Here is a 19,320-nt window from a genome sequence, read left to right as displayed (position 1 = left end):
AGGAGCGATTATTGCACAATAGCAAATCCTTGTGCACAGGCCCAGGCACAGCAAAGCAACTTTTTAACAATCAGTGCAGTATAGAAGGAAATGCCAGACACTTCCATTCCCAGGAATTGTGATTCTAGCTGAACACCAAGCAACAAAAATAATTTTATTAGAAAATCCCCTAACTGTCTGTGAACAAAGGAGCTCTGCACAAAGGAGGCTATCTCAGGGAACACAGGTTCATTTGTTTTAGGCTTAGAAATGAAGACAAAAATAGCATGAATGCTGCTGTACCTACCTGCAGAGGGAGGTTCAAATTCAGTGCTCAGCAGGAAACACTAACTGGGAGGCTTAATGCAGCTGTGAAAAGGAAGGTACAGCATCTGCAGCCTGGGGTATCCCTACCTGCATCCCACACACACGCACACCCAAGGTGGCAGAAGTGCTCTGTTCACACTTCTTCATCTGCCGAGCAGCCTTCTCCTCAGAGGCATCATCTCCGTGCTGTCTGGTCCCCATCTTCAGATCAAGCACACAGGGAAGCTTGAAGTGATGCACCACGTTCTCCAGCAGCAGGAACTCTGGGATTTGTGTCAAGGAGAGCTCACCCACCACAGACACCCGAGGGCCACCACAGACAGGGACCTGGGCCAGCAGGAGATAGGGATGGACAACAAATGTGCAAATGCTCATTCTATTTGGTTCATACAGGAACCAAAGAGCAGACAAGACAAACAGCTTGGTGAGCTGAAGAAAAGGACAAAACCCAAACAGTGGACTCAGACTTTCACAGCTGGGGGGAGGAAACAGCCTAGAAAGTGGAACAGCCAACAGCAGGAAGGTCACATGCAGTTGTACTGGAAATTCAGAGGGGAAACTGAAAAGCAAAACATTGGTGTCAGGAAGGACATAGTATGCCAGTAGGAACTGCTGATCCATTAAGAGAGAGCTTAAAGTCTAATCAAATTAGCCATTTGACCATATGGATAAACAATACAAAGCCCACAGACTGAAAACTCAAGGGCCAATTGATGGCAGGGTTGGCCTGTCCAGAACAGCAGCACTGCCCAACACACAGGGGGGAGCTGGGGAGGTGACAAAGCCAGGAAACAGAACAGTAACAGGAGCCCTCTGCCACCAGCACACAATGGGCAAGCCCCTGCACTGGGGCACAGCACTGAGAACACACCCCAGGCACTCTGTACACCAACCTGATCCAAAAGGGGGAAAACACCCCAAAAGTTTGCCCTAAGGAGTCTCACTGGGCAGAGATCAATATGTAAAATCTGAAATGGCAACCAGAGCACAGCTGGATTAAACGTGCAAGAGCAGAACTGTGTTTGGTTTAGAAAGAGGAACTTCATAAAAGTAAGGAAGTGTGCTTAAAAAGGAGAGGGCAGCCAAAGAGAATGACTTCTCTGCAAGTGATGCAAGCTATTTAAAAATAAAATCTGGAGTCTCCAAGCCAACACTTGAGAATTGGAGAAGGAAGCCCAGGCAGTTAAAATGATGAATACAGCTATTAAAAGTAAGCTTGTTTCTATGTGAGGAAAACAGAATCCAGGTGAAACAAAATAACCCTGCAAGCTGGCAAGTTGAGCAAAGGCAGGAGGAGTCATTTGTGAAGGCACAGAAAACAAACCCATCTTCAACCATATGAAGAGGTCAGTCAGACTGCCTGAAGATGGACTGACATCTTTAGGGCCCCTTCCAATCCGAACCATTCTATGACTCATCAGTGTCACAGTATGGGAAGCAGGAAGGAACAGCTGAAAGGCACATGTAACTCAACTGTGGCTGAGCACAGAAATGCCAAGGGAGATGCAGGCCTGGCTGCCTCAGGCACAAACGGGTGAGGGCAGGGCAGCAGCAGCCTGACCCACCCAGCTGTGCCTCCCAAAGGATACTGTACAGCTTCCTGTCCTTGGACTCGGAGCGCATGCGGCTCAGCTGCTGCTTGTGGCAGCGCAGGCTCCAGGGGTTATAGCTGATCTTCTCAGAGCTCAGCCCGCTGTTCCCATCCAACATCTGAAATGGAACATCTGAGTGGATGTGCAAGTCCACCCTGGGACTCTTCGTTTCCTGGATGCTGCTGGTGTAAAGACAGAACAAACCTGCCGGTTAGAATCCATCAGTTCTTCACACACAACTGTCACATCCTCCCCTGGCACGCAACCATCTCCTGTTCCTTCTCCTGCTGCACACAATGCAAATCTTCTAACAGCAAATCCTCACCACTACCCTGGGCTGTGGACCCATGGTCTATTTAATATCTCTGCTAATAGAGCAAACAGGAACACTTGCTCTGGTCTATTTAATATCCCTACTAATAGAGCAAACAGGAACACTTGCTCCTCTGGAAGCTCTGGCTGGGTGAGGTAGAGGACCCATATTCAGAATATCCTGGGAATAAATCCCTGGGTTAATAACCAGGTGGACTGAAGAGTGTTCAAATCTGCTCTGTATGCTTTGGTTCCACATCTGATACACTGCCAACACTTACCCTGTATCAGAAGCATTTCATATGGATGAATTGGTCCTGAACCCAGCAAAACTCCTGACACACTCTGCAGTGCCAAAATCTGCTGGGCTAGCAAGTGCACAACAGCTTGGCCACCTTAAGGAATTGCAGAACATCCTCAACCAAAGGAATAAGGAAGAGAGATCTCCCAATATTCGTGTTGTCACTGGGCCCTCCAAGCTTTACCTTTCGGTGCTGTCACTGGCCAGGCCAGGCTTCTCCTCCTTGTGCTCGGTGCCGCTGCTCGACCTGTGGAGGCTGCGGCGCGAGTGCTTGCGCCGTGGCTGGTCCCTCTCGGGCAGATCATCCTGCTCCAGAGCCTCGTTCTCAACGTAGGGGTAGGCCACCAGGTTAATGTAGCCATCACTGTCTCCCTCAAAACACACAGACACCACACCTGCCAGGGAGAAGCAACACGTCAGTGCTCCTGGAGGAGGGAATGCACAATCATTATCAACCAAATGTTCTGCAGGAGAGAGGAAAACGCAGCTCACAGAGAAGCAAAGCAAGCCCAGAGCAATGGAAGAGGGGGAAGCTCTGCCACCGCAGGAAATAAGGACAAAAGTGCAGCTGGTAGGCTGAGGGTGTGATTTATTTCCTTCCTTCAGTCTTGCAGCAAATGTCAAACTGGAGAGAGTCAAGTACAGTCTGCCAAGATGCTGAGGGGAGCAAAGCATGTAAAATAAAATCTGCTTTGTTTGGGTAAGTACCTACGTCCTGCAGAAGCGTTCCTGCTGTTGACAGGGACATCACTGGCCAAAGACTGCTTTTTCTCTGCTAAAGGAGCTTTCCAGCATCAGAGCAATGAAGTACAGAGCCCTAAGGCTGAGGTGACAACTGCCACTCCTATCACAAGCCAGCCAGTCTCACAAAAAAGGGATCTGCAAGGGCCCAGGCCTTCCTAGCAATAAAAACAGGGGGCCCTGGAAGCATAACTACCTCTGCCAAGTGCAGGCAAGCAGGACCATGTGTCCTGTCCAGTTTCACCTTCTGAAGGCTCCTGGAAAGCACCACAGTCCAAGGGAAGTTACAGATCATCCCCAGCACAGACTCAGAATGTATCTGGCCAGCCACAGAGCAGGACTGCTGACACTTCCAGTTAGGGCTGACATCTTCATTTCTGGGACTACTGCCCCAGCCTGAAAATGAGGCCATCAGCCCATCTCCTGATGTGCAATGACAAAATGTTTCATTATCTTGTCACTAGTATTGACTAGCTGCCAGGAGTTTCAAATGACAGATGCACAGAATCAAATTTCTCACAAACATGAGGAAACCTTGCCCTGCCCAGCTGATGGAGGCCATCCTGTTCTCATCCTTCTTTTCTCCTTATCTGCACAGGACAATGCTAAGAAGGTTCAGGTGGCTGAAACACGACTCCAGAATGTCACTACATAAATGCTACTCCAAGTGCTGCCTGGATGTGCCCAAGATACCTCTGTGAAGTCTTACAGTAACATCCAAGAGCTCAGACAGAAAATATCATACCCAGTGTTCCTCTCCCCCAGATCAGTAGGAAAGATTTCCAGGACTATGAGATTTCATCCTGTGCAGTTTCCTCACACTGAGAAGGACATGCACATCCATGCCATTAGGGTACCAGGAAGTAGTGACCTCAAGAAGAGTCCATCTGCACTATCAGCTTCATCAGTTTTAAAACACACCTCCCAAAGAAAAACTCCCATCATATGGACTCTAGGAACTCCACAGGCTTCAGTGGGATTTCTGATGGGACACTAGAGCACTGTGTGCCCCCAGAATGGCTGGAGGGTTAAGAGAGGACCCATCTGTTGCAGACTGCTCCCCTCACTCATGACAACCTGTGTGCAGACACTGGGAGGGAAGCTGATCAGGCTGCAGCCAGATGCAAAGGCAAGACCCTGAACAGATGGTGGCCCAGCTGTCTGTAAAGCCTCACCTTCCCAGTGCCACAGGGAGACAAAGCAGCAGAGGGAACAGGAGCACTGAGCCCCCCAGAAGCCTACCTGATCATCACCCTGAGCACAAACACACAAGGCTGGAAGCCTATCGAGCTTCTCAAAGACACAGCTGAGCTGCCAACCTCCTACAATGACACAGGCACTGGAAAATTCCACTCCTTCAAAGCAGCTGGGGACAAGGTTGCACCTCAGCACTGGGAAAGCCATACTTCCTGCTTCAGCAGCTTGCTGCTATGGCTCCATAAAAGAGATGGGATGAGGAAGCAATAAATTACAGAACTGGAACGTGCAAATGCTCATTCTGTGATCTGGCTTCATTAGCTCAAGGTCAAGGCTGTAATTGACAATAACTTGGTAATAAAACTGCTTCAGTTACACATCCATAACCTTACACTTTGGACTACAACTGTCACACTGCATATTCTCTGTCTAGAAAGAGGAGAACATTCAAGTCAGTGTGCCTCCCAAAAAAACACCAAGACTTCCTCCTTTCCAAGCGCCGCTATCAAATTGCCAGCCCGCAAAACGGAGTTTACAAAAAGCAATATGACCCCAAAAGACAGCAAGACAGCAGCCGCTGCAGGAAGATGGAAGGGCAGTTTCTTCAAGGCTGTAACCTCACCTTTGTACTCAGGTGTGAACTCCTTCATTTCTGGGGGCAGGGACTCGTAGAAGCGCTGCTCCCGGGTGATGAGGGGCTTGCAGACGGTGTGGTCGTCGTAGCGCATCATGCTGCTGTGCCCGCCCACCTGGTGGATGAAAGGCTCCAGCAGGACCCCCCGGTCTCCAGAGCGAGTGGCATTCTTGCCATACTTGCCCACTTCCATGGTTTGACAAACACACATTGCGTTGGGCACCCGTTGCACTCCTGGAGCATGGGGAGAGCCACATGGGCTGGGAGGGGTAGCTCAGCACTGGCAATTTGCTTCCTTGCAGTGATCTGAAAGAGCAAGAGGTTCCTGTTAGTAAAGGACTACTTACACTCACTCCTTGTTCGCTTGGAGAAGTTTATGGTATTCGGTTTTCTGTTTGTATCCTGCTCGCTCCAGCACGCTCCTCACCACCTCTTTAATCCTACAGGTAAACACACACTAATTAAGAGGCAGTCCCATCCAGAGCTCCTCCAATAGGATTGACAGCAGACAGGGAAAGGAGGAAATAGAGCTATTTTAAGCCTCCCATCTTTATAAAATATTATTTCCTTCCCTGTTCATTTTATTACTAAGGCAATGGAGCAGACTGTCAGCTATAGCCCACACCTGCCTATCAGTATTGGTGACTGACACAGGTAATACAAACACTTCCAGAATCTGAAATCTCCTTCTCATGCCTCTACATTTTTAACATCTAAGTAATTCCTGTTCACCTGCTACTGTCACAATGTTTCCTCCCTTAGTGCTCACTTCTCCTCAGGCACTGACATGAAAGATGCAGAGTAAGACAGTCATTCTGTCACTCTGTGTGCTGGAACTGAATGGATTCTGCTCACATTCTCTCCTTTATTACTCTCAGCCTTTCAGGACAATTTTCTAATGCTTTCACAACACCTATATGCACAACAAGGCCCTGATCTCCAGAGGTAAGCAAGATATACCACTAAATCCAAATGAGATTACAAGTGCTTAAGAAAAGCAGATGGTCTTTTAGTGTTTGCAGAGTGCCCAGCACAGCCACAGGATGATGGAAAAGTAAAGCTGCGCAAATTCTCTCAGATGACTTGCCCTTTTTCCAGCTTAGATCACAGCTGCCCCTGAGGCTGCTGGGGAAATGTCACAGGATTTCCTCACAACGATGAGTTATCCAAATGTTGGTACAAGCCCCAAGTGGTGACTGCAGTTTCCGAATGCACCGAATTTCCAGTTTCTTCACACAGTGTCAGCCAAGGGCAGTAATTTAAGAACTGAGAGATCCTGGAGGCCTGAGCAGGGGACACGGCTCAGGCTGTTCCTCAGCTGGCCACGGGATGTCTCTGCAGCTACACAGCGCTGCCAGGCCGGGGGAATTCTGATGAACACGAGCTCATCTCCCCCGCTCCAATTCGGCCATGATGATGATGAAGCTCAAGAGATTCAAAAGGAGGGGTGATGATACTTCGTAACACGTTTAACCCAATCCAACCCAAATTCCCCACAGCAGGACAATGCTTCTCTCTCCTTGTCTGCTCACTCCTGCTTGCTCCCTCGCCCTGGGTTTTTGGGATAGCATGAGTGTACGTACATTTGAGTTGAATCATCTCGCTGATCCCGTGGAAAACATTTCCTTTTGTGGTTACATGACCACACCACCACATTCAGTGCAAGGGGAATAATGTGAATATTTAGCTGGCTTTTAAGGCAGGGGTCAGGAAATAGGAGGGGAAAACCCCACAACACAGATAGTCCCTCTCTGTAGTAACTCATGTCAAAGTCTGTTCAAGGCATCCCTCAAACTCTGTCTCCAAAACTCACTCAGAGTCTAAGCTGGATCACAAACAAAAACATGCTGGGGATTTCTCTCCTCCCTCTTATTTGCTTTATCAACAAGAAGAAATTTCAGCAGCAGACACACACATGTTTTAGTTGGGTTTAACACAGTTAATATCCAAGAACAAGTGAGGTACCACCATCTGCAAGAGGTCAGCATTTCACAGATTCCAGACAAATCTTTCACAGACTCAAGTCTCCCTTTCCTAATGCAGTTTCTTGGATTCAATTTCTTTTATTTTGCCAATGACTAAAGCAGAGCTTTCAGCTATTCCAAACAATACAGAGGACAAACTTAACTTCACACCTTCCTGTAGTTTAAACTTCACAGGAAAGAGAAACACAAAATGTATCTGTGTGACAGTTGCTGTGCTCAGGAGACATGCACATGATGCTCAGGACTGCAGTCATCCAAGGGCTGCTGGGAAATGGCTGTGGCCACAAAGTGTCCTGGGCTCACAGCCAAGTACCCCAGCACCCCCAGGAAACCCCAACATGACAAATGTGGGTGTGCAGGCTGCCTGGGAGGAAGTGAAAGCCAAAAAACCAAAACATTCTGAGGCTGTGACACAAGAGAAGGAGCTGGGCATCAGGTGAGGGGGGGTCCAAAGCCACATACTCTGCACATGCATCCACACACTCTAGACAAACAGCCCTAGAGGCAGTATTTTCCCATGTTCAAGTGAATGTGAGAAAAAAATATTTTGTGGCAAGCAGCATTTTGGAGGCATTTGTAAAGAGGAAGATTTCCATTGGCTTGAGAAAGAGACACTTCATAGCTCAGATCCAGCTTAGTGTTTTTCATCAAACTAACTCAAAGTAAAGGGTTACTACTAAACATGGACACTATCCACAAACAAAGACAGAAAAATCCCAGCCGTTTCAAATGAATATAAAGCAGAAAACTATCTGAAGTCCTAAATATTACTCACCCTTTGTCTGTTAAACAAAAGCATGAGTTCAACTATTTTAGCTGGCTTATAAAATTCAAAGTCCTTCCAAATTAACTGCAAAACACAGTGCACAGTCTAAGAAACAGCTTCAGGGAGACCAGTTCATTTAGGGAGATCCTTTGGTATCTCCCACCACCACCACTGCAGCTCAAGCAGCAGTGAAACACCCAGGCCAGTTGAGCACCCCCTTCCAACAGAATGATCTCTCCTAAAAAAGACAAAGTCTCCACTGAGCTGGAGTCAGGAAAGGTGGGGGGTGGGGTTCAGGAGCACAGTTATCTGTGACTACACAGACATACAACCCCCCATATTTCATTATCCTCCCCAGTAACAGACTCTTGCACTGGAACAGAATTTGCTCCACAATATTTACGTCTAGACATCTCTTTGTCAGTGTATCTGCTCCAAGTCTGATCTGCATACCTCACTGTTTAAACACTTCCTGGCAATAAGATCTGCTTTCTTGTAGTAACACATTTCCAAACAAAATTCACTAAGACATCCAAGATAACTCTGCTCTTCCTAACCCATTAAGTGGGGTAAACCCTGTCCTCAAAACTAGGAGATGGGAATCACCCTCCAGCAGGGAATACATCCCTTTGTAGAAACAATGCTGTGCTCTTGAAGACCCAGAGATCTCTAAAACATTACTGAACCTGGCTGAAGACTACAGGTGTCTTACCAGACCAGCACCAGACCCAAGGAGATGCTCCTGCCAGTTCACAGCACCAGAGAACAAGAACAGCAATGTCCCCTCTGAGGGTGCCACTTAAAGGAGACAGAAAAATGAGCCTTGGAGGTCACCACATGACGAGAGGTGAGGGCAGGGAGCTGCAGTGCCATGGCTGTGAGAATTACAGCTGAGCACCCCACGATGCTCGCTGATGTCCCTGCTCTCTGTAAGCCATCTTGTACAGGAACACTGGCTCACTGGTGAAGCTACTTCCCTAAATAAAAGGAGAACAAAAGCTTTAAATTGTGATGAATCACACAGCAGAACACTGCCTGCCCTCAGCAGCTCGCACTGCCCCTCCAGGCCCTGCCGTAAGCAGGGCTCAGGCAGATGGCCACTGATGGCTCTGGAGAGAGGCCACGGGCAAGGGATAAATACAGACCTCAACGTCACCAGGACACAAGCTGGACTTCCCCTGAACAGCCCCAGAGCACTCAGGAGCAAAGCACAAGAATAGAAAATACCAGTATAGCAAACAAGAGGAGCACAGCATTTGGTCAATTGGTTCCTGGTGAGCTAGACTCATTAGCAAAGGAAAGCAAAAGCATCTGTGCTGAAAAGCAGAATTGTTTCTACTCATGCTGGATTGGATGAGGTATGAGAAGAAAATCCAGTCTAAGAAAGTAAAAAAAAAAGTGTTTCCCACTGTGCTATGAGATCAACTTCCCAGCACAAAAGCAGGTCTGAAACATGTCTGTCTAGTCAGCAGTAAATGGAGATGAGCCCTGGGACCTGGGCAGAGAACACAACTCTCCAGGAACCTGCAGCAACACTTAGGAGGTAACCAGAAACATTTGGCCTTGGTGACATGCAGGAAGCTACAAATTTTCCTAGCTTACTTAAGCACATAGCTTTGAATCCTCAGCCTTCTCATGCATCTTGTCCAACTCTTGAACTACTACCAAATATCCTTTTTGGACAGGCTGCTCTCACCATGACAAGTGTGGCTCGTCAGACTGAGGCCAGGAAGTGGAACACAATCTACATACATGCATCCAAAGTGGAACAGAAGTCTTAGGAAAAGCTGCTCAAGAATGCCAGCTGAGGAGGAGAATGCAAACAGGGAGGAAGTGCAGTGCACAGGGGCTTGGAGAGGACAAAAGCCACAACACGCATGCTCCTCCCTGTGCCATGAGCTGAGCTTCCTTCACCAATCCTCTTTCTTCCTCATCAACAGGGCACATATGCACCAACTGCTAAGTATTCACAAGGAAAGAGCCTGATCTACTTAAGATAGAGCTTGTCTGAACCTAGGGAAATGGAAATAAAATTAAGCTTATAGTACAAGTCCTTAGACATAGCCTGTGTTTCTGGCTCCTAAAGATCTGAAGGAAGACTGCAGGTTTTAGGTGGGAGAGTTAATTTTCTTCCTTATAACTTGTATGGGGCTGTGGTTTGGATTTGTGCTGAAAACAATGTTGATAATAGAGATGTTTTAATGGTGGTGAGCAGGGCTAGCTGAATCAAGGCTTTTTCTGCTTCTGACACTGCCCCACCAGTGAGGAAGCTGGGGGTGCACAAGAAGCTGGGAGGCAGCACCCCAAGTGGCCCCAGGGATACCCCAGACCATATGGTGTCAAGTGTAGCATACACAGATGGGGAAAGAAAAAGGAAGCAGAGATGTCTGGAGTGATGGGCTTCTTTTCCAAGTCACTGCTCCTGTGATGGATCCCTGCCTTCCTGGGGACAGCTGAACACTTGCCTGCCCATGGGAGGTGGGCAATGAGCTCCTTGTTTTACCTCCCTTGTGCCTGCAGTTTGCTTTACCTGTTAAACTGCCTTTATCCCAGCCCACAAGTTTTGTCACTTCCACCCTTCAATTCTCTCCCTCATCCCACCAGGAGGAAGTGAACGAGTGGCTGTGTGGGGCTGGGCTGCCAGCTGAGGTAAAACCACAGACTACTTGTGCCATACTTCTATCACACTGATCACAAAGCTTCAGCACTTCTGCCAGCAGCCTTGCAAGACCAAGAATTTTCTCCTCTTCTTTTGCTAAGAAAGGAGCGGAAGCAAAGCCTTTTCAGCTCCTTCTGAGAAAAGAGAGGCTGAGCCATGTACTTGTAACTCTGGCTGGGCTGCTGAAACCACTCACTAAAACCAGTGTGGAGATCTGGGCTTAAACAAGGCTTTTTCTTCTTAGAGGCCAGATTAGCAAGAATTGCAAAGGCCCTTCTGCTGTCACCTACACACAAAGCATGGCAAGCTTGTAGGGAGGGATGAGGTACTGGGAGTCCCTGTCAGGGATTCAGACCCAGGACACAGACAATACCCCTTTTCTCACACTGGCACACTACTGTGGTAGCCTCTCTCTCTGTTTTTATCTTCTTTTAAGCCAACTCTTAGCAAACAGCCATTAACAGGGAAGGTCTGTCACATTCAGCAACATATGGAGCAGGTACTCTGCAACATTTTGTGAACACCTGCCATGCAGCTGTCTGTACACAGGGGTAACCCAAGCTGGGGCTCAAATGGCCTCTTCCAGCTTGCATTCCTGTCTGGCCTGATGCTGGACAAGCTGCCACTGCTGTGATAAGATCATGCTGGGGAGCAGTGGAGGACTGTACATAACAGGGATGATATGATTTAATTCCCTTGCTGCTCTTTTCTCCAGGCTTCCCCTTCCTCACTGGAGAAATGCACCACACTGGCAGGAGGGCACAGGGACCTGTCACTCCTTGTCACTGCTGTCAGTGTCACTGCAAAGGCTGCAAGGAGGGCCAGCCCTGGTCTGGTCATCACCACTCTTTCCTCTCCAGTAGGAGGGGGGGATGAGCAAGAGGGAGCAGAGCTGCTGAATCCTCCTGCTGCACCTTGCCACAAATACACCCTGCCTCGGTGGAGAAGGGCACCTTCCTCCTCTGTTCCAAAGCACTGGCTGCAGTCCAAGCCTGAGAGCTTCCACAGCAGCAAGACCTGACAGAATATGTACAACAAAAGGTTGCTTTATCAGTACCAGCCCAGAAGACTTTTTTCCAAGCCTGTGCCTAAGAGAGCAGGGTCATCCAATATCAGCTTTGCATTTCATACGAGAAATGAGATTATGACACATGCTTTCTAGAGAGGGGCTTAGGGAAGATCAATGCTTGTGAGGCCTCATTGCTCAGCTTTCTGTGAGCTAATTTCTGGCTTCACATCATTTACAAAGAGGAAGAAGTCTCCACAGGTTACCTTTAAATTATTCCATTGCAAAAGCTGGCTGTTCAGCACAGCTTTCCAATCCAATGGTCACACACACTTAGAAAGGAACATATTTTCAACAGTTAAAAGCCACAATGAATCAACCTAACCCACCAAGAAAAGACATTTTTTAAAATTGACATTAGTGCAGGGACTCAGAAACTCATCAACAGGCAGAAAATTGTCCCTGCATTGTCAGCATGACAGGAAGAAAGGAAAAAAGATTCATGCCATTCCCACTGAAGAAGCCTGGCTCAAAGACTAACTCAGAATTTGTAACTCAATTTATGAGCTGGATAAGCAGAGGGAACAATTTCACCTCCTGTCTCAAAAATCTTATGTTTAAACTTTTCATCTAAAATAAAGTATACCTATGCTTTAGCCACAGACCTTGGCCCCTTCCCTGACAGTGAGGCTTAAATAAGGCAGCCACAACCCTAAGGAAGTCCTGCACAGTCATCCAAGTAACCACCCACACACCTCCCCAGCAGGAAGATGATGGAATGACTATGCTGAGTGCATCATGAGGAGGAGTCCATTCAGAAACTGCACTTTCATGTCAGCTGTGGGTACCAAACTCTACAATCTCAACAGCATCAGAAGGCAGGATGGAGGAGCAGCTGAATGCAGCACAGCTGCTGACAGCAAGAGAGTGAGTCAGAGCTGGGGATGGCTGTGCTGAACCAGAGCACAAATGCTGGCAGGAAAAGGGAGGGGTGAGATTTTGTGGGAGCATGGGCACAGCTCAGCCAGATGGGTGGCACAGGGAAGGGCTGCTCAGCACTTGGGAGCTGCCCCACCAAACTGAGGAGAATCCACTGCAGGCAGGCAAGCAGGTCCAGATTTGTGCTACAACAGGGGTGAAGAGAACAACTGGCACCTCCTAAGTTCTCATCTCATCTTCTCCTCTCTTAAAATGCCCCAGAAGACCTTGAAGGCATCACACCAGAGCCAAGGAAAACAATCTGGCCTAATCTCCTACAGAGTAACTGCTGGCCTCTGAGCTGAAAGGTGCTGTCATCACCCACATGTGCCAACACCTCTGGAGCCTGAGCTCCCACTCCCACCTCCACATGGACAGGACAAGGAGAAATAAATGGTTGTGCACCTCAGCCTTGTGTCCCTCAGACTCCTAGCCAGTACAGACACCTGGAAAGATGGTGGAAAGATGGGGCAAGATCCTTCCAGCTTCTGTAGAGAGGAAACAAGAGGAAACTTCCAGCAAAAGCACCAAAATCCCAGAAAAAGGAAGTACTTGGGCAGCAATAAGAGCAGTTTTTTTCAGGCTTCAGAGGGTGGTTGACAGGAACTGAAAGAAACAATCAATGTGCTGCACCTTACATTTGTCACCCAGAGCAAGCAAAGCACAGGTGCCAAAGTGAGGATTCTGCAACAGGAAAAACAGTCAACTCCCCCAACTCAACAGCAAGGGCACACACAGTTTCAGACCTTAGATGAGCAACAAAAAAAGGTGTGTTTCTGGCTCTTTGCCCTCCACAATCTTATAAAAAATAAGGGAAGATAAAGGAAAACAGAGATTTTATAGTTTGGTTTTTTTGGTATTTGAAGATAAAAGTCAAGAAATAATTTAATCTCTTTTTTTTCCTGCTTTCAGAATGTGTAAAACCAGTGAATTAATGAAGAAAACCCAGGTGAACACTTAGACTTCCAGCTCTGACAGGGAAACGACAGTGAAAACACATACATCAAAAGTTTGGACTCCAGAAGTAAAAAAAAGCACATTGATACTTCCTTCATCCACCATGTTCTCTTTAGGCTGGTAAAACAGCAAGTTTTTGGGTTGAAAAAAGCTTGCTTGTGTTGGTTGCTCTATAAAGTGATCCTCCACAATGGAACCAATGCCATCCAAACGCCTGGCTTTAAAAAACCACCCAATATTATGTTGAGATTCCTTCTGGCACTGACTGAAGTCAGTTTCTAACTCCTCCTTCAGTTATTTCTTCAGACCATGGTTGCACAGGCAATCCTTTGACATCTGGAACAGCACTAACAGCACCCTCCCACTCAACTCTGCTGCACTGGTACAACTGTTTGCAGCCTCACCATGAATCAAACTAGGGAAGTGATCACAGTTAAAAATAAACCAGCACTTGGTTTTGTTTTTTTTAAGGATTACTTTTCAACCAGGTCAGATCCCCAATCTATTGTGCAGCTGTACAAACAGTTGTATCAGCACAAGGTGCCTGAATTGCTGATGGTTATCCTGGTGCCTAAAGCCAACGTTTGCACTCCCAGCTCACCTCTATTGCATGGCTGCTGTAGAACAGGATCTCTGCCCAAACAACACACAGGGGACTGGACTGCCACTGCTGCCAAGCATGGAGGGTCCCTCCAGTGAGACAAAATGAGGTCACACTGATGTCTACCCTACAGCTAAGGCATGGCTACTGAGCTCCCTCAAGCTGTTGCTTGTCCAAAATTATATGTCATTTTTGCAGCCTGCATGCTGAAATAAACATCAAAACATGACTAACCAAGTCATTAATGAGAATGAACAGCTTTGGGCCAAGTTCTGAAACAAAACTCTCCCAGAAATTGCATAACCACTAACTATCTTGGTGATCTTCCATTCAAGAAACACAAGCCTACGTGATCTGCAGATTCCCACTAATTTGAAGACTATGACATTCAAAGAGTGAACAGGGGAGGCAATCTTCAGTTTTGGCAACTCTTCAAATTGCAGTTGAATTTTTATTTGAACATGGAAATACATACAGAAATACTGACAATCAGAATAAGCACTAAGCAATGATGTCATGCTAGCACACTTTAGAAACAACTATGAGAGACTGAAGGTTTTTCCAAAATTACCAGCTCAAATACTGTTGGGAATAAAAGCAACTGAAAATATCTCCTTTTTTGATGGCTGCCTGGGAACCTACTGGGAATACCTGGATCTCTGTATTCAGCTGGTGACAGGTACCTGCATCAGACACACACCATTGTGAGAGGCATTCTCATTGAAAACCAGGCACAAAAGACTGAATAACCATAAAGATCTGACTTCTAGCATAGGGCAGGAGGCACATTAATGAAACAGCTTCAGGAAACCAGCTTTCTACAGTTTCTGTTGTGTCTGCTCTAGAAGACAAAAAAACGAGTCTCTAAGCTCTTCAGCAGCCTTTTTTGTAGACGTCACCACATCAATCCATGAAGACACAAAACTGAAAAAATTGCTAACTGGCAAACTTTACCCTTTGTTAGTTAGCATGCATCTCAGGCTATAGTTTCATGACATCTTAAGTAAATCTAAGTCAGCATTCTTCAAACCCATCCTCTCTCCTGAGTCAGCACTGGCACTCACAGATCCTGCTCAGAAACCAGCCTGGCAAACAAGTTAACCCGGAAAAAAAGAAAAGTTGTTTTTGCCAATGTGGCTTCCTGAACTGGTTTACTGCCAGTGCCCAACGAAAGTAAAAGGGACAATCAGTGAGCAGGGCAAGGGCAGGCACAAGGGGAGCAGAGCCAATTCCATTCAGACCCAGCTGCCCTGCAAACACGCTCAGAGAACAGTCTCACCCCCTGACTTTAGAGACGTGAGTTCTCACAGAAACATCATTTGACTTTTTCACCTCTCCTGACACCTCCTTCACACCAGCATCAGCACCCCTGCAGACAGCCACATTAAGTACCCAATCTGGTAGGAAAACAAAGCAGCAATATATAAAACAGAACAAAAAGCCTTCAGTTTTCAGTTGGATCAGGTCCCTAATACATCTGGCCAACAATCCCCCAGCATCAAAACATGGGAGAAAGTGGGAACCAAGGCATAGAAAAACTCCACCTCCAAGCAACTGTGAAGCTGCTCTCTTACTCAACATAGATAAAATATCACAACATAACTACCTAATAGTTGTACAAAACCACTTTGGTTCAAAAGATTTAAACAGTACATTAAAAAATATGCAATCTAATACTTCATGTTTTCATCTTCCACAACACACCATTAATATTTAAAATGCCCTATTTTCCTCAAAAATAAATCTTTAATTTATTTGATACCAGCATTATTTTCAGAGCAAAAGAGCTGCTAAAATATATAGAGGAGAGTGAGGAAAGCCTGTTGTGATTAAATAGGGCATGACAAACAGCAGCAGCATGCACAAGCAGTACTGGGGAGCAAAGCCAGGGGGAACAGTGAAAACAACATTATACAAACAACACTGATTCATGAACAACAAAGAATTCTTAGAAACTGCTGCCTGGGTTACATCCAAGGTTCTCTTTACCTTGGTTTAACTATTAAGAAAGTCACTTCAGAAAGCTGACCACTTCTGCACAACGAAGCTTTTTAGGAAGGAAGAGCTGATCCATCTAAAGGGCTCTGTGTAGGAAACCACTGCAGCAGTTCCTGGGAAGCAATGGAGCTGCAACAACACTGAAGGTGACACGAAGCTGGAACAGGTCATTTGTCCCCTGCCCCACCATGAAAGGGCTCCTGTGCTAACACAGGTGCAAAAGCTGTGTCTGTGAATGTACCCCTCAGCTGCTGGGGAGCAGAATGTCACCCTTGGCTGTGCACAGCAATTCCTCAGTGACAGGGACATCCCAGGGTCTCCTCAGGAGAATTTCACTAAGGTATGTTTCATCACTTTAGCCTCACACCCATTTCCTCATAGTCAACATCTGCTATAGCAAACTCTCACCACTGTCTGTAACACCTCACTCTGGACACTGCATCCATCAAAGCAGGGATTCCTGGAAGGCCCAGCTTTGCTTCAGAGATGCAAAAAATTCAGTTTTTACTTGCCATCTTGCTGCCATGTGGAGGAAAGCACACTTACAGAACAGTCTGGGCCACTGCCATGCAGAATTCACTCCTCCAAAGTTCAGAGATTAAGCTGAGGCTGCTGCTTGAAAAAGCAGCAAGTTTCCATTCTATTTGGACAACCTTGCAAAAAAAGTAGGTCTTTAAAAGAAAACACTAAATTCATGAGCAAATGCTAGATCTCTGTCCCAACACATCACTAAAATATAAATCACAAGCAAGAAGTCAATAAATTTCTGGCTTCTGACAGGCACTAACATTGAACGTACTGCACTTTAAACATCAAATACACATATCACAGGGTTTTTAAGCACTAAGGAAATTTAGTAAAGTAGTTATTTGGGACTGCATTTAGACATCTGAATTTCTCACAACTCTCCAACACAAGCAAAATACAGGTGCAACACAATAAGGCAAAGGTGAAACTGTGGTGAAGCTGCAAAGCACTAAGCAGAAGCACATGGCTGTCCCCTTTAGATCAAAGTGTCTCATGGGGAACACACACTATCTCTATACAGTGAGACTTCATAACCCTGTCACACAAGATTATCAACCCATATACACACAGCTGTCTTTTGGCAGGTAGTCAAACCTGAGGCAGTGGGAGTTTTACAGGGGTCAAGACTCTTGCAGGATTCATCTAGATCTATTTTCTGCTGCTGTGAGATGAAATATGAAAATGGGAGAGGAATTGATCACAGAGGCAACAGAGCTTTGCACAGGGAATGTTTCTCACCCCGCAAAAGGTGACCTTCCAAAGCCTCTGATTCTCCTCTCCTCTAAGAGGATTATGAATCCTACCCTTGGGAGACTTCTGCTCAGCTACCAGCCCACTGCTATTACACATTAACACTATGTCTTGTGTCCTCATTTCTATCAGCAGAGATATTAGAAAAATTTATAAGATGACTGCTCAAAGACCAGACTTCTAATGGAATCTCTAATGCAAGTAGGGAAAGCCACAGCCAGTGATGTTTGGAGGGGACTCTTTGTGCTGTCACACACCCAGCTGCAGATCTGCTTAGTGCTTCCCTGCTCAAATCCCAATTCAGCTTATCTGCACATGCAGGCTGCTGACTACCCTGGAAGCAGACATTCCATCAAGGGAAGACTGAAAGGCAGAGATCACCATATGCTAAAAAATGAGGGCAAGTGTGGTGAGTGCAGCTCGCAGCTCCCCCGCCCGGGCAGCGAGGCACAGCCTCGGCAGGCACCAAGCCCAGGTGGGCTGTCAGCAAGTGAGAGCAGCACTGCCCTGCAAGAACATGCTGCCACCTCAGGGGGAGAGCCAAGGAGCAGAATGCAGCACATTCAGTTACATAAATCCTTCTTTTTCAGGCATCAGACACCAAGAATTTGAGGACAACGTTTCCCCTGTTCTTTTGGGGTTTTTTTCACCTTCCAACGAGGCACCATTTGGACACTTCTGAATGGAGTCTACAAAGAATCTTCCCTAGACAACATAACCAGGAATTATTCCTGTTGCCACTTAACAGTGCACAGATGTAAAGCAATCCATGCTGCTATAGAGGTGACCATATACATTTTTTTAATTCATAAGGTAATTAAAGTTACAATGCATTATGAATTCATGAATTCCACAATGAGAAAAAAAAAAAAAAAAAAGCAGGGCTAGACATGAAGGGAAACCTCAACAGGAAGGAACACACTTCCAGCAACTCTGTGAATGGAGATTTAGGATGAGATTAGACACACATACAGGCCAAATCTAATGGACACAGTTCCCATTTGGGACAAATGGCAAAGTGTTCTCAGAAGGAAAAAAAGTACTGGCTAACACAACAGATCTCAGATGCATCTGTAAGAACACTCCATGGTTTTGGCTGTTTCAGAATACACAATGCAATAGCAAAGTGCAGCCAAGGGTTAAAGAGTTTTAACCAGTAACTGTACAGAGAAACTACAGGGTTAACCACAGACACACAAAAGCCACAAGGAGCTGAACCCATGAAGAATAACTACAAAAGCCATAAACCCAGAGGAGCTAAAATTACATTCCTTAGGCAGTTCTGATAAAATAAGGATGATCTATAGCTTTCCAAGAGACCACTAACTGAAAGACAAATGTAAGCAGCTTGTGGTGAACTGGTATTTTTAATACTGTTCTCAAGTTTTAAATTATGATGCTTTTAAAACAGAAAAAACAGCCTTGATTAGAAAGTCAGTTGCTGCAGATAATTGATCCCCACAGAAAAATACACAACTAGGACAAAAAAATGAACTCCTAATTGCTATTTTTGATTCTGCAGTGGCAAAAAACCTCAAGACCAGCGTTATGTAAGACCATTAACCTCTTTGCTCATAACTGGCACCTTAATTTAGCACACTACCACACTAGAAAGCTTAAACTGAATTCTTAATTCCAATGCATACCACTGGCTGCAGCAAGCCAGTAATAGCAATATTGGAAAGGGAACAAACAAAGCAAACAGCACACACTGAATTTTGCAATTACACTTCCTTGGGCATAAATATTTATACCTTAGCCTGACCAGATCTAATGACAGCATTCTTTTCAGACCGGCAATCCTGAAAAGATTATCAGATGCTTCACAGCATCTTAGGAACACTGAAGAGAATTTAAAGTACACATTAGGTAAAGAAAACCTCCAGATCACCTTTTATAACAGCAAGTTTGTCAAAGTTTGTAAGTTTGTTACAGCAAAGAAGCTGTAACCCATTGAAAACAAAATTGCTTTGTTTTGACTGATTATTTCTCTTCTTCTCAAACTAACC

At 46.0% G+C, this 19,320-nt stretch overlaps 1 protein-coding gene across 2 annotated transcripts in view; it reads right to left on the bottom strand.

The window, feature by feature from the left end:
- IP6K1 (inositol hexakisphosphate kinase 1) overlaps nt 1-19,320 on the bottom strand; it is a 36,876-nt gene that overhangs the window by 2,955 nt on the left and 14,601 nt on the right. Inside the window, exons 4-7 of one of the 2 annotated variants that reach the window (XM_058032189.1) lie at nt 5,072-5,389; nt 2,696-2,906; nt 1,896-2,080; nt 394-569 (exon numbers count right to left, since the gene is read on the bottom strand). In XM_058032189.1, coding sequence (XP_057888172.1) covers nt 394-569; nt 1,896-2,080; nt 2,696-2,906; nt 5,072-5,294 — 795 coding nt within the window. In that variant the 5' untranslated portion in view covers nt 5,295-5,389. The remainder of the gene's footprint in view (nt 1-393; nt 570-1,895; nt 2,081-2,695; nt 2,907-5,071; nt 5,390-19,320) is intronic. The other variant, XM_058032191.1, reaches the window with a different exon arrangement.

Source organism: Melospiza georgiana, chromosome 11 (genome assembly GCF_028018845.1).
Source record: "Melospiza georgiana isolate bMelGeo1 chromosome 11, bMelGeo1.pri, whole genome shotgun sequence".
In the NCBI taxonomy this organism is placed as follows: Eukaryota; Metazoa; Chordata; class Aves; order Passeriformes; family Passerellidae; genus Melospiza; species Melospiza georgiana.
The sequence above is the reverse complement of the archived record's forward strand: the minus strand, read 5'-3'. Positions and strand labels throughout refer to the sequence as shown.